The 16,236-nt window shown below is 38.4% G+C and overlaps 1 protein-coding gene across 1 annotated transcript in view; it reads right to left on the bottom strand.

Moving 5' to 3' along the window:
- Positions 1 to 14,491, bottom strand: part of PRKD3 (protein kinase D3) — a 55,130-nt gene extending 40,639 nt beyond the window's left edge. The window contains exons 1-2 of the mRNA XM_081069181.1: positions 14,348 to 14,491; positions 6,125 to 7,063 (exon numbers count right to left, since the gene is read on the bottom strand). Of these exons, the coding sequence (XP_080925307.1) occupies positions 6,125 to 6,412 (288 nt within the window). The 5' untranslated portion in view covers positions 6,413 to 7,063; positions 14,348 to 14,491. The remainder of the gene's footprint in view (positions 1 to 6,124; positions 7,064 to 14,347) is intronic.
- Between the last annotated feature and the right edge of the window lie 1,745 nt (positions 14,492 to 16,236).

Genomic DNA, 16,236 nt, shown 5'->3' with positions numbered 1-16,236 from the left:
TGCTAAATACTAAAATCAAAAAGCAAGAGTCAAGCAATGTAAGCACGTTGGAAGAATGGTATACTCATACATGTTTTGGTATTTACTAAAATTTTAAGAACACTACGACCCATGATCTTCCCTGATTCAGGATATTTTAAAACCATGGCTATTACTATTTGGGGGCACTAATTACAAGGTCAGACAATTAAGTTCGTGAACTTATCCTAGAAAAAGTGCCACATACCATTGACCTTATTGCTGAATATCACTACGGTCACCTTCGAAGTGCTCCCCTTGGGAAGCTATGCACCAACGCCAGCACCTAGTCCACCCTTCAAAGCAATTTTGGAACTCTTTCTGGAACGGCGATCAGAGCTGTAGCCATATTACCCTTGATGTTCTGAATATCACCAAAATGTCTTCCTTTCAGTATTTCCTTTATCTTCAGGTAAAGAAAGACGTCATTGGGGCCAGATCAGGTGAGTAGGGAGGGTGTTCCAATAGTTATTTATTTACTGGCTAAAAACTCCCTCAGAGCCTGTGAGCTGGTGCATTGTCGTGAGGCAAGAGCCATGAATTGTTGGTGAAAGTTCAGGTCTAACTTTTTCACGCAGCCCTTTCAGCACTTCCAAAAAGTAAACTTGATTAACTGTTTGTCCAGCTCGTACAAATTCATAATGAATAACCCCCTCTGATATCAAAAAAGGTTAGCAACAATGTTGCAACAAGTTTGTGAACTTAATTGTCACACCTTGTATGTACGAGACACAATATTAAGGGCTTTACATTTAATCACCATAGTTTTTAAATGGAGGTAGATATTAATCTTAGCTTCACAGATCATGATCAGAAGTTGAATGACTTGAAAAGAGTCCATAATCACAAAACGAGAAAATGGGACAATCAAAATCTCTACCTGGGTCTGTCTCTGATTTGAAAATTCTGCTACCTCTTTCTTGGGTTATTCTTTAAGATATACCAATAACAAAAAACAGTGCATATTTAAATGCTAATGTAATTTTGAATTGGGAATCCATGCATGAAAAATCACTGTAAAATGGGCAGAGCTTTTGGCCTATTCCCTTAACTCTGATTTGCTCATTTGTAATCTGACTCTCTGGTATTAGACTCCCAGCAGAGATCAGATCAGCCAGTTTTTGCCTGGCTCAATCCCAGCTCTACCTGCTGCTTAGAATTGTCTGCTTTCTTGGTTCTCCTGATTGCCAGTCCCACTAGTTCTTTGGCTCTTACCAGTATGAAAAGCACTCCCTTCAGCTTATAAACTCCTAGAAGGCAGACATCCTGTTAATTAAGTTTGTTTTACAAACAACATGAAGATACAGGAATTAATACACGTAAGTTAAAATTTTAATTCATTTCTTAACTATATCCATATTCATAATGAAAACTGTACTATTCTTAAAACAAACACATCCTAACCAAACTGGAAATCTATTTTAAAGCTCAAGCTAGAATGCACACCTAGAAAATATTCACAGTCACTAATTTAATAAGATCCTACTGGGAATGTAATATTTGCAAATAAAATAGTTCAAAGTCCTAATCTACATTCTTACAAAGAATATGGAAAAAGTTAACTGGAGTTGTCAGAGAGTGATTAACTGAGAAGAGTCTTCTAGAAGAATCTGGCCTTTTGCACAATCCCAGAAACCTATACTTGACAATCTAAACTACTAGTGGGAGCAGGTTGGGCACAACAAAAGCACTGATACACAAAACAGGCTGGAAAAGAATGCTAGTGCTTATCTGCTCATTTCTTTCTCTTTGCAGTTCTGACAACTATAAATCATTTCATCAATGGAAGTAATTATCACCATAGATTAGTTGCAATATCATGTTTTTAGCAGGAAAAGCAGGAAGAATGTGTCCTTTAACAAATTTCTGTGAGTGTAAGGTCTCTGGGGATAGAAAAATGAGTAAGACAACACCAATCTCAATGTAACATAAATGTTGGAAGCATTTCAAATCTTCAGAAAAAGGAAGCTAAAATTTTGGCTTATGCTTACAACAACAACAACAAAAGAAACTCCACCCATTCCACCCTCGGGATGTGTCATGAAATTGGACTGAATTCAAAGAGTGACCACTTTTGGTCACATCCAAGTTTTAAGCAAAGCTCAACTATAAATGATCTGTTGGTTACAGAGATATACAACTACCATACAATCCAGAAATTTCAATTCTGGGTATATATCCAGAAAGAAAAGAAATCACTATCTCAAATAGATATCTGCACCACCATGTTTACTGCAGCATCATTTACAATAGCCAAGACATGGAAACAACCCAAATGTACACTGATGAACGATGGATAAAGGAAATGTGTATCAACATACACATATGTACAATGGAATATTATCCAGCCATAAAAAAGGAAATCCTGCCATTTGGGATAACATGGATGGACCTTGAGGTCATTGTGCTAAATGAAATAACTCAGGCAGAGAAAGACCAATACTGTATGATCTCACTTATATGTGGAATCTAAAAAAATCAAATTCATAGAAACAGAGAACAGATTGGTAGTTACCAGAAGCAGAGGGTAGCGGGCAGGGGAAACGGTGAAGGTGGTCAAAAGGTACAAACCACCAGTTATAAGATAATTAAGTTCTGGCAATGTAATGTACAGAATGGTGACTACAGTAACACTGGAAAGCAAAAATGTAAAATAAATGGAATCTACATTTAGCATTATGACTCATAGATTTAAAATACATTTTAAAATATTGTCAAAATCAAATCATAGTTTGGGCAGCCCTCCTTCCCTAATTTAAAAGTAGGGTTGCCCTCTTGGCTTATTTCACTAACCTTAGAGATCTCTCCTTAGGTCTTCCAAACTAAGGGATCTTGTCATCATTTTTCTGCCTTGTTAGTTTCTCTATAGAAAGAGTTGGGAAAGATCCTCTTGATGAGCAATGATTCCATTTCAAGAGTCACAGCAGAACACTAGGGCCCCAATGTGTACCTTTGTGCCAAATCCTCATGTGAAAAAACACTTCTTCAGCCATCTTAAAAATTTCTAGAACACAGTAACCCTATCTAGTAAGATAATGTTCTCCTATATTCAACAGGATATCAAGTTTTACCAATGGTACTTTCCCAATACCCTTCAAATATATCATCACTTTCCAACTGCCTCAATTGAGGTCTTCATTATACTGGCCTCCTATCTGATCTCCCAACTTTATCTCACTTAGTTGCCATATTTTAGTTTTCCAAAACACAGAAGTGGTCATGTCATTTTGCTGCACATAGACCTTAGATAAATCTCCACTCTTATTGCAAGTGAACTCTTAGAATAATCAAGTGTGAAATTTTTCATTGGCATGAGAAGACAGCATGATGCAGTGGAAAGAGTATACAGGTGTTTTTTTTTTTTTTTTACTTAAAACAGACCCATGTTTGAATTCTGACTTTCAGCAAGTAATTTAAATGTCTCTGGAATTCAGTTTCTTCCTTGTTTATTTAACAGAGATTATATCATCTACACACTCTCAACTCAGTATATTCCTTCCCTTGGAAAAGGAGCATCATTATCACCTGAGCATAATAAATATGCAGACCCACTCCAGGCCAATTCATTCAAAAATCTACATCTTAGTAGAATCACAAAATGATTGCCACTTATATTAAAATTTGAGATGCACCACCAATTGTTGAGGATTAAATGTTACTAATCATAATCTTCCCCTTCCCCCTTCTATATCCTTGCTTCTCCTTATTCTTCCGCCAAAATACATTCTTCACCTCCCAAATTACTGAAATCATGCTCATTTTTTTAAGTATCAGATTAAATGTTACTTTCTGTATGAAACCTTCCCCATCCTTTATCAACCTAAGAAGAGCACTTTTTATTTTAACTTCACTTTCTACTTTTCATGTTTTACACTAGTGAACACGTTTCCCTCACTAGACTATAAGCGTTTTGAGGAAAGGGACAACTTCTGGTTACTCTTTCTATTATCTAAAACTTAACCAGTACCCTATCTTTAAAGGACTGGTAAATGTATTTAATGACTAAAACTAGAAATAAGACAAGCAGGTGTGCCCATGAGTTGTCTGGGGAGTTAACCTGGAGCTGTACACATGTAAGTAATGCAAGTGAATGACTAGTGAGCAAGTAAGTGTTCAAGACCAGAGAGGATAAAAAGAAAAGAACTTTTGACACAGTTTTTACGTCTACTATATGAGTTAGGAATCCATGAAACCTCTCTGTAAAACCCCAGAATCTGAGCTGGTTCCATTAAGATTTCTTCCCAGTTAACACTTAAAGCAGGTCATCCCTTGAAACTCCTTTGTCCTTTATCTGTCGCTAGCAGTGAAGACCGAAATTAGATTAAATAATTCAGAATTTCATAGCTGGAATTACACACTAGAAATCATCCCAATGCCATCATTGCACACATCTGGAAACTGTGACCCAGGGAAGTGAAATCACTTGTCCAAGTTATACAGTAAATCAATAATAGAGTTTAGAACCTAGTTCCAAGCTCAATACTCTTTTGCACTACAGTTAAACAACAGCTGGCATTCTAGCATATGTCAAAAGGAACATGTAATGTGTTTATGTCGTATGTATGCTATATGTTTTTGCCAAATACATCCCCATATCGCTACAATATTGATTCAAATTCAGTTCACTATCATACTCATTTTATGCTGGCTATTTCCATAACCAATCGTTCTTTTTTCTATGTGTATAAAGTTTACCCTGAATTATCTTTTTTTGAGCTATATCCTGTTTATTTCCTCGGTATCCTCTAGTTTTTCATGGATTATGATTTTTAATCTAATTTCCCAATAGTTTAACCATCTGACCTACTTCTCACATTTATTTAATAAAGTAATATTAATTTAAAAATATTCCTGTATAAAATCAGTATACCTCTGTATAAGCACTAGATGAAATTTCCAAAGGTTCAAAACTCTACTAAAACATTGGTTATGAGTTTCTAAGGACTCAAATAGAAAGGAAATATTAAAGCTACAAATTGTATTTAAGTTAAAATGTTACCTTTAAACAACCCTGTTGAAAAAATATTTGTGACAAACTTCTGTAACATTTAGTGAAAAGTAAATTAAAAGCAAAGATACGTAAAGACAGTAGATGGTTCTACAGACCTACAAAAGGAAAGTTAATCTTATTTTAGGCTATCTTTAAATAGAAAAATCAGTGTTAAAACACAGGAGGCATAGATCATTTTCACAAACCACACAGCATTTTTTGGAGTGTTAATTACTTCTACATCAGATGATATGACAAAGCATATAAAGCATAAGGAATTGAAACAAAAACAGTAAGATGAGGAGCCTGAATCCAAATATATTAACCTCCCTGATACGATTTTTAAAATATAAAGTATACTAATTTGTTTGAAACATATGCTTGGTCCATTAAAAATAAAATAGAACTAATTCACTGTACACACACACACACAAAATGTTTTATGATGAAATAGAGAACAGCTCAACCATCAAAACAAGATTATTAAAGACACTTAGCTAAGGTTACTTTAAACATGGTATGGTGGGTGGGTGGGAAAACAAAACCACCCTCAATTTTCAGATTTTCATATACTCTCTCATATATTCAAAACTCATTTACTTATTTTTTAATAGACAGAGAGAATGTGGCCCTCTCATATTAAATAGCAGTTTAGGTGAAATCTCGATCTAAAGGGAAGCAAGAGAGTATAAAAAAAGAGGGCAGAACACAGGGCACCCAGGAAGGCCAGGCTATGGATGGACCTGGGACCCAGCTGCTGCTATGCCCCAGCCTTCTGGTAAGCCACCTTGATGCCTTGCACTCTCTACCTCCTGTTTTCTCTGAAATCAAATGAGAATTCTTAAATTCTTTTGACTTTATACGAGTTTTCCTGCTCTTAAGACAACTAAATAAGCAGTATTTTAAAGTTGGGATATAGGCTCCAGTTGTTAGACTTTGAAATTTCAGAATTTAGGCTCAGAGGCTACTAGGACTTTTCCAAAAATGCTCAGAATTAGGATATAAACAATTGACTGATCCACGTGTTAACTCATTGTTGCATGTATAATTCACAGGAAAGCATTAGAAACAACTATTAATTAGAAAAACTATTGACGTAAATAGCACGCACAGTACCTTTTGATAAACAATGGAGCACACAAGATCCTTGACAGCAGACAAAGATAGTTCCTGGGCTTCAATGGTAACAGTCTCCCGTGTAAGGCCAATTTGCAGCAGAAATGAAATTGTATGCACTGAGCCTCTGGAGTTGGTGAGTGACGGTGCGCTGAAGCTTCCATTAGAGAGTCGGGCAGAGAGTCCTGTCTTAGGACTTGAACATGGAGAAGGAGTTGGAAGCACCACAGGAAGAGTTGTAGGTAATACAGACTTCTGGGCTGATGGAGGAGAATTGTTTGCAGACATCTGCCTTTCTTTAATCTTTTAAAATAGTTGTCAATTCTTTTTCAATGGTTATGAAGAGGCTTTTTAAATCACAGCAGTAAAAAAAATGACTGTACTTTTGGATTTAGTTGAAAGCTTCTTTATTTCCTCTTTTAAGTTACTCATGCCGAAGACTGCAAGTTCTACAACTGTGAGTTGAATGCACAAAAGATCCTACTTCCCTTAATAACAGTCCCATCAAAAAAGAATCTTGGCTTTAGGACTATAACCAGGAATTTGGAAAGGATTTAACATCACTGAATTATCCTCATCAGAAAAAAGAGTTGACATTGCTCACTTACCAAACATCTTCATCTATTTTCTTTTAAGTCTATTCTTGTCTCTCTCTCTTAATTTCAGAAAATACATATTGAATAAAAGTTTTTTCTGTCAAGAGGCAGCCTTCCTGGTTTGTTTTTTTTTAAATTAGGATTAATCTTTCAATATTTATCCTTTCATTCACTTTCTCAAATGTCCACACCTTAAACCACCTTCTCAGATGTCTCCATTTTCATTTTGGGGAATAAAATTTTCCATTATGAAACACAAAGCTTTTTAAAATAGTAGAAGCATACTGCATTTGATGAATGGGTCCATTGATAAAAAGCTGATTCCTTCTGAGACGTAGTTAGCCTGGAAGGAATTTAAAAATAAACTTTTAATACTCACTTCTTAAAATGTAAGAATCCCTATAACTTTTAATTGATAATTTTTAGTTGTATGTTTATAATTCACCAATAAATCCTAACGGGTAGCCAGTATTAGTTTTTTTTAATTTGGTCCATTATCAGACTCACTTTTTACTGTACATGTAATTTCAGAGAGCCTCCAACAAACAAACAAACAAAAAAACAAAAACAAAAAATCCAGGTATTCCTCACTAATACCTGAAATTTCAATATCAAACACTTTTATTCCACAAATAAACAACTGAGTTATGACAAAAACAGAGAAGGGACAAAAAAGAAAAGTGAGACTGACATTGTCATAGAACTAAAATACATGCCACTCAGCCACACAAAAAATGTGTAATACCATCTTAACACAGATAAATTAAGAGTATCATTTTTATATTAAAAGTCTAATTCTGCCAAAAGATGATTCCTGACTTGCTATGTTGACAGATTTCTTTCAGAAGGCTAAGGAAGCAGGCAGGGGATGTACTATAACTATACACAGTTAGATGGCCAACAAGAAATGTGAAAGACATACTTATGACAGAAACATAGGAGAAAGTGATCTCATCATGAAGGATTTCTGAAAGTAAAAAAGAGAACACTAGGCACAGTTACATATGTGTCGTACTTTTACAAAAGGACAGTTCAAAATGTAAAAGAAAAAAGCATGACCCCCCCTCACCGCCACGGCTAAGCGAAATGGCACAAAAGAGATGGTTCTTTCTAAATTCGATGAATATACCTGTAAATAATTCCAACGATGAAAAAGGGTGAAGCATCCAGTGTGCTGCAGAATGACGTTCTGGAGAATAGTTAATGGGGCTAAATAAATTAGGGTGAACGTAACAGAAGAGCAAAAACATGTATGAGGTTGGTGCAAAGGTAATTGCGGTTTAAAAGGTTAAAAATAATTGCAAAAACCGCAATTACTTTTGCACCAACCTAACATATAGTATCAAGAATAAGACAGCTCAGGAAAAACTAAGGCTTAGAAAAAAATTGCTTCAAGATAACAGATTTTATAGGTAAATTCAAATAAATGGCTTTCATCCCACCTTATAATGTACAGCACTTAAATCTTATAAATGTTTCAAATACATTATCTCATGCTAACTCTTTGGAAGGTGACCAGGCAAACATGACCACTTTTACAGAGGAGAAAACTGAAGCACAAGCAGTTGAAGGAACCTGCCAGCATCACATGGCCATGCATGCAGAGGTGGGGTGGGCATTAGGACCCAAGTTTCACACAACAGACAGTTTCTCAAAGAGAACAAGGAACTGAGAGAATCACTGCTCAGAGAGGATGTTGTTACCGGTGGGAGAGTACCTAGAGAAGGCAGAATTGCTCAACTTGTATTTTGTTTATTATCTTATCTCAGCTTTTCAACTGAAGTTGTAGAAGAGCATCAAGAACTGAAACCCGAGTCTGGTGAATAAGACAGACTAAAACAATTTTATGTGAGAGCAAGTCTTTAGGTCCAGATGCAATCCATTTCACATCGCTAATATAATAAGCAAGTGTAATCACAAAGCTAACTGCTATAATCTTGGAGAAGGAGCAGAAAGAGAGAATTAATTCTGGCCTGAAGATGGGTCAGAGTTTTAAGTCTTGTGGGTTGGAGGAGTGTGGAAGCAGATTTCAGAAATGAGAGACACATAAATTTAATATTAATCCTTAGTCAAATCTGAGAATAGATTATGTATGAAAGCAAACGGTTTTTGAAGAATTAGGAAAGAATATATTGATCCCTAGATGTCAGCATGAATTCAAACATAACAAATAATGCCAAATCAACTGCATTTACATCTTGGAGAAGAATGAGATTAGACTTCTTAGATGAAAGAAATAATGATAATAGCGCACACTTATTGAACTCTATCTGCCAGACACTGTTCTATGCACTTTATATGTATTAACTCATTTAATCCTCACAACAATCCCGTTCTATGGTTGAGAAAACAAAGGCTTAAAGATTAAAGTACTTGCCCAAGCTCACACAATTGGCAAAGCCAGGAAAAAAAAAAAAAAAAAGGAGTATTCTGGCCCAAAGGGTATCCAAGATGGCTTTTCATGCCACTTTTGTAAATATATTGCTTGAGTGTGAGTTGGATTAGTTTGCTGCTCTGTATCAATTTAGATGAGAGAAGTCTTTAGAGAGTGCCTTGGAAGTCTATTCTTGGCCCTACATTGTTTTTTATTATTTATAAAATAAAAACATGGAAGACATGCTTATAAAATCCTCAAATTGTACAATCTGCGAGAAATAAACTAAAATTAAAGTGAAATGTAACAAGGATGAGTGTAAAGCTTTGCATCTAGTTTCAAAAAGTTAAATGTGCAATACAGAAATGGACAAATGCTGACTTAGAAGCTGTTCATAAGAGGAGTTATAAATCCAAGAGTTTAATAGGAGCTGCTACTATAATGGGTGACTAAAAGAACTAATGTAAACCTAAACCCCAGGACACTGAGAATACGTCAGCATCAATCTGTACACTCGTTGCCAATCCTCCTACGTTACTATTGTATTCATTTCTACAGACCACATTGTTAAGAGCTATATTGATTTTAAAAAATAAGAGTATACTTCCAGATCACAGTGCAAACAACGCCATGTGACAAATATATGCTTAACAAAACCAAACAGAATAATGGTCTTCAAATATTTGAAAAGGTGTTAAGAGAATAATTTGCTTTATTCAGCATCACTGCAGAGGGCAGAAGTAAAATGAAGATAACAGCACTCCTTACTTAGCTCACAGGCTGTTGTGAGGACTGAGCTACTGCACGTAGAGTGCTCACAACAGTACCTGGCTTACCCGGCTTATAGTAAGTGCTCAGTAAATTCTAGCAATTTTCATAGCAATTAGATGCAGGAATTAACAATTAAGCTCCTACTTTATGCTAAATAATGCAACAGAGATGATACTTCATTAAAACTTTTGCAACAGCCGTAGGAGATTTGTTTAATTCTATTCTACAAAAAAAGAAACAGTTTCTGAGAAGTTGTTGCTTGCCCACGACTACACAACTAAGTGATGGAATTGGGATTCCAACAAAAGTTTCCCTGACTCTAGCCTCATGTTCTTTGTACTATTTAATCCCACCTCCACCAACCTAAAAATGGAACAGGTTTTCTCATGAGGTAATGAGTTCCTTAACAAACCTGACTAGGTTTCAAAAAGCTGAACAACTGTCATCAAAAAAAGTGGTAAAATATCTATGAATAATACCATATGCAGGTTAAATACTACCAGATGAAAGATATTGCTGTGCTCAATAATAATAATTTATTTTTGATGGATGTCTTCCCACTAAATTTCCATTTTATTATACCTGTTAAGATTAGCTAAATAACACTGTCTAGTAATACAATCGACTAATTTATCAGAATTATTGATAACTACTAATAAATTGCTATATTTTTTAACAAAAATATTTTTTTTTAAGTTTCCGCATGAACACAAATAGAAGAAATTAAGTGAGTTGTCATATTAGCTTCTGCCCACTCATCCCATCTGTTTTTCCTCTCCTTGTTTGTTTTATAGAACCCTGATTTATTCTGTAAGATGCAACACGACATTGTTGGGTGCAAAATATTAAAAATAAATATCAAAAGAATCTAAAAGCTCTAATTTATTTTGTCTTTATGCTTCTATTAAAAAACTGAGGCACACATACAAGTTCAATCTGAATTACTAATTTATAAATTGTACATCAATTAGAGACATGTTTCTAACAACTATGAGTTGGCAAGCATTTCTATTATGCTTATTTGGAACATCTCGAATATTCTTTTGGGGAGTTATCTGTCACATATCCCATTCAAATGAGGTCATATAATCTGTCACCACTGTTGAATGGAATCAAAACATAAACTATCTTGAGCCCTAACCTGCTCTATTATTACAGACAAGGTAAAACAAAGCTCTGGAGGTTAGAGCACTTAACAGAGGGTCACTTCAAGGTAACATCATAAGTTGATCTACATTTTCTCTCCCTCTCCCTTCACCTCCCCCTAATCGTATATTACCTCATATCTTAGCAAAGCCTCTAATTAGAAGCTCTAATAGCAACATTTTCATTCAACAAATATTTACTGAGTGCCCATTATTTGCCAGACTGTTCAGACAGACACTGGGGTTATAGAGCAGTGACCAACACAGACATGGCTACTGCCCTCTCTAGGGCTTACAGTGTGATGTGGGATATAAACATTAAACAAATATTCACATAAATAGCATGGTAACTACAAATGACAAAAAGTGATATGACAGAGTATAATACTAAGAGGACCTTATTTCCACTGGGGTCTCAGGCAAGGTGCACCTTTAAGGAAATGTTATTTAAGCTGAGACCTAGAGGCTAAGGAAGAGTCAGGGAAGCAGAGAGGGAAGAGGATTCCAGGAAGACAAAACAAATACTTCAAAAGGAAGCTCATTATTTACTGTAGCCAGTGTTCTTTTCCTACTCAGTAATTGCTAAAGTGAAAAAGGTAAAATGCTTTTTCTATTCAGAATAGCATGTTTACCATGACTTCCTACCAGTAATGGGTTTTCGTGGTTCTAAAATTTAGTTTTGTGTGCTAGGAATGCTAATGAATGGCGGTTCCTTTTTTCTCCTGTTAATAGGTACATGTATTCTTTCAGCATGTAAAAAAAGCATGTGGCCTTTTTTTAATGCAATACTGACCAGTGTCCTGAAATCAATGTCTACATTTTGTCTTGATCCAGGCTTGACTTTGCGTAATAATCCTGATACTGCTTTCACATTGTAGAGTGTACAAAAACATTCAAATAACTGTGTTTTTTTCTGAAAGCATAGATTTGTAGTAATCCCTACATCTATTTATTTTCAGAAATGTAACTATTACTTTAGATTAATATGATACTTTTTCTTCTAAGAGCTCAGTATTTGACTAAATTGTTGCGGCTAAAATTCTGCTCATCTGGACCAGGGGTATTTGATTCTGTCTTCCCATTGTTAGAGACAGCACACAGAGAGCACACCAGGTCTGCCCTTTGCTCAGGCACTGAAATGTTTATCCGATAATAAGATTATGGACTGCCAGTCTGGCAATGCTGTATGAATCTACGTTGTGCTTGAAGAAGCTTCATCACCTCTTTGCACCAGTGGTATCTGAGAAATGACTGGCGAAGAGCCAATGAGCATTCTCACATACTGCCACTATAAACTAACCACACAAATGGAGAAAAAATTTTTTCTACACTAAAATTAAAATGAAAACATCTCCTAAGTACATTATCTCAAGTTTTGTCACTGAGACAACTGCTCCAAAGAGGCACACATACAAGTTCAATCTGAATTACATAATCAGAGACTCAGAGTGCCATCAGCACAGATTATGAATCATAAACATGATTATTAAAGCAAATTAAAACTGTACTAGCAAACAATTTTCCTATATCAAGTTCTGTAAAAGTAGTCTCTTTTAAAAATGAGCAATTAACTCCAATATCGTAATATTTTCATCGTTAGAAGGTCTTTAAAAATGAGAACAAAATGTTCCTTAAGAAAAGTGCATTTAAATAACCACTTAGTTTTTCTTGTTTTTCCCTCAATTCTTACATAATTTTTAAACTTTAATATCCAAAACTTGATTCAGCTTTTCTTTTTTTTGAGTATGGTAGTGTTTAAATTAAAAAACAATCCACTGAGAAAGAAATGTCTATTTTAAAGAGGTCATCTGATGAAACGGAAAGCTTATAAAATTTGTGTATTTCAAAGACTCACTACTATATGGGATGCTTAAAAAATTGTTTTTAAGATATGAACCAGAAAACATTCTTGAGGTTGAGTCACCTAAAAAGTTAAATACCAAATTATAGAACCTAGGCTGGAAAATGGCTTGTGAAATAAATACTCCAAGCTCACCTGATCAGGCTTACCACATCTCTTTTACCTACCAAGGTAAAAACCTAATATGAAGGCTTCTGTGACATGTTTTAAATACTTTTACTAAAACTCGTAACTTCTTTTTGTCTGAATTTCCATGCTTGCTCTCAGTCCAGATCCTAACAGGGAAGGAGGAAAGGGTTCCTTTCAAAAGCAAACCTGGCCTAAATCTCGGAGAACTTTATGGATGCCTTTAGCAGCAAATCCATAGGTATTCCCAGCCCTCATTGCATTAGAAGTTGGTAAATTTGATATACGCAAAAATCATAGTCGCTAAAAACGTATGGAGAGAACTGCAGCAGTAAGCACAAAGTAGACGCAGTGTTAAGAGTAACACAGTAACATTTTCAAGGGTACGAATTAAGGCATTTAAAAGTTTTTGTTTCACTTGCGGCTAGATCTCATTAAGGCTGGGTCGTACAAAGTAGTACCTAGTTCAGGGTGTACCTTATCCTTCCTAATCGAAGATGACACTGATAGTCTTATTTCCTGTGGGGATGGGTGTGGTTGAAGATACAGTTACGTCCAAGCCATCAATCTGTGTATGGAAAAGTCTGCGGGTGTCACACACGCTTGTCAACGGATTTACATCCGTGCCCGCGGACAGCAAGGCCTATGCTTCTGATCGAGATAACTTCAATTTAAAAATGTCCAACAGGCAACCGAGCAGTATGGGATTATTTTCATTGCTCCAAGAGACAGTCGCCCTCCTCTATGTTGCATCTTAAGAAAAACCTCCCGGGGGATGAGAACAACTCGGAGCAATGCTGCAACTTGCAAAACTAACCCGTCGGGAACCTGGGGTAGGGGCGTACGTTCTCTAAGCACCCTGTGCTCCCCCATTGAGACGGGTGCAACGTCAAGTCAGGAAAAAAGAAAAGAAAAGGGCTCATCCAGTGTTCGGCAGGGCGAGTGCCGCCGGTTTAGCGTGGGCAGCTAGTGTGGGGACCCAGTAACAGATCGTGACCCAGGGGCCTGGCGCGGTGGTCGCCCGCGGAGCACGAGTCCAAGTTGGCCTCCGCGCCCACGCCGGAACTTGGCCCCAGCTGGCGGCCTCGCCCGCGCCCCCATCGCTCTGGCGCCCCCCGCCCGCGCCTCCCGCCGCGCGCTCCTTCAACTTCCCGCCCAGCCTCGGCGGCCGCCGCCCGGCTGGGCGCGGGATCCGAGTCCCGCCGCCGCCGCCGCCGCCGCCACCGCGTGCGGGAGAGTGGGGGAGGGGCCGCCACCGCCTCACCCGACGGGCCGCGAGAACAAAGCGGCGGCCGCGGCGGCGCTAACTTTTTCGGTGTCTGTTCCGCGCTCCCTGAGGCGACTACTTACGGAGACGGGCTCGGCTGGTCGTGAGAAACTCCGCGCCCGCCAGCGTTTGTATCTCGGACGAGGCGCCAGCGAGGCTTCACGCGCCTCGCAGGATCCCGCCCGCCGCTGGCGCCCCTTTCTCCCTCCTCCCTCCTCCCTCCTCCCTCCTCCCTCCTCCCTCCTCCCTCCTCCCTCCTCCCTCCTCCCTTCTCCCTCCTCCCTCCTCCCTCCTCCCCGGCCCGTCCTGAGGCCCGAGGGCGGGGGGCCGGGGCGTGAGGGGCGGGGGCGCGCGGCCGGCGCGGGGCCTGCCGGGAGCTGTAGTTTCCCCGCGGGAGGGACCGGGTGGTAGCTGAGCGCGGGCATCACTCACGGTCTTTGCACCGCGCAGGAGCAACAGGAGCTCTGGGTGGCCTCAGGCTCGTTCTGCACCCTCTGAGGTCCGTGAGCGCGGGCGAGCGGGACGCCACTGTGCTCAAACCGGTTACACGCTGTGCTTGATACCTATCGTTGCTACCGAACTGACTTTTTCTCTTTTGTTGTCCGCTCTGACGGAGGCGGTGGTGGCGAGGAGGCAAGAGGTGACTTAAACGAGGGAGTTGTAAGGGGTCCACAGTAGAGAGCACTTTCCACCCTGAGATATATCTGCTCCCTGCTCCGCACATTTCCGCCCCTGGTGCCTGCCTTCCAGGTGGCCGCCTGGCAGAGCACCGGGCATTCCGCACCTAGGGAGATACATGCAGAGCTGTTCACCTAAAGCAGAGTAAACTGGAGTGGCTACTTGCAATGGGTTTTGTGTTTCCTACTTGGCCATATTTATCTTGGAGTGTGTCCCCTACCATCAAGTGAGTGCAGCCAAGAATCGCGAACCTAGGCTTCCACAGGTATGGAAACGAGGTGACAATGCCAGGTGAGTGGGGCGGGGGTGGGAATCGGGATGAAGATGCAGAGGGAAAATACACTATATGTTAAATTGCAACGGTTTTCTGTGAGAGAAGCCTGAGTAGCTGACAGCCATTGTGCCAGAAACGACCTAATTCTCCTTATATCAAAATGTTATCCCAAAAGTACGTAAGTAAAATACGAGTATATTGAGACAAGGATGGGCTACAGCAAGAATCCATCCATCAGAGGTCAAGAAGGCAGTTTTTGAGAACAGAAAGAAAAGTTAAGTGGGTCCCTACTTTTTATCCTGTCATCCATCTTGATGTTCTAAGATTTAAAGTTAAAAAAATGGGAATTTAAAAATAACTTATACTAAAGGTGGGACAAGTGAAACTGTGTATAATCCTGATTCACCCTGAAGCTATTTTTTTTCAAAGACATTTCTGAAACATTCTCGGGAATTGGAAGCTGCTAAATGTCTCACATCCAGTAGTATCTATCTAATTCAATCTAATTATATCTTATGCTTAGTCTTGTTCTGCCGTCCTTTCACTGTAAAATTGAAAGTAAATTCACTCAAGTTTGCATTCTCTTTTAAAGAACACTCTTACCTAACTTTGCCTTTTTCTTCCTTCCCCTTCCCAACAGACATTTTAGTCCAGCCCCAAATATCCTCTCTCAGCAAGATTCCCAGGACCTCATTGGAGCTGTTTACAGCCAGTCCCATCTCACCAGTGACTTCCATTTTCTCCTGTGGTCCTTAAAGAGACAGATGTTACTCTTCTTTGAAGTAACTTTTCTGAACTAATCAAGCTGCTTTTATGTAGAGTGTTAAGTATTTGGGTGTGAGAGAGAATATATGTATCTCCCTATCATTTCCACTCTTCTGCTTCTCTCTTTAAAAACAAAATCATCTCCTCCACTTTACATGAATCTTTCAACAATACATTTAAGCTTAAGACCTGTAATTTTTTGCTTGACGTGAACTACAGTTTCCTCACAATGTTCCATTCCTATTCCAAGAACAT

This window comes from Rhinolophus hipposideros (assembly GCF_964194185.1).
Source record: "Rhinolophus hipposideros genome assembly, chromosome: 12".
Taxonomy (NCBI): domain Eukaryota; kingdom Metazoa; phylum Chordata; class Mammalia; order Chiroptera; family Rhinolophidae; genus Rhinolophus; species Rhinolophus hipposideros.
Note: the sequence above shows the minus strand (reverse complement) of the source record. Positions and strands in the feature narration are given on the sequence as shown.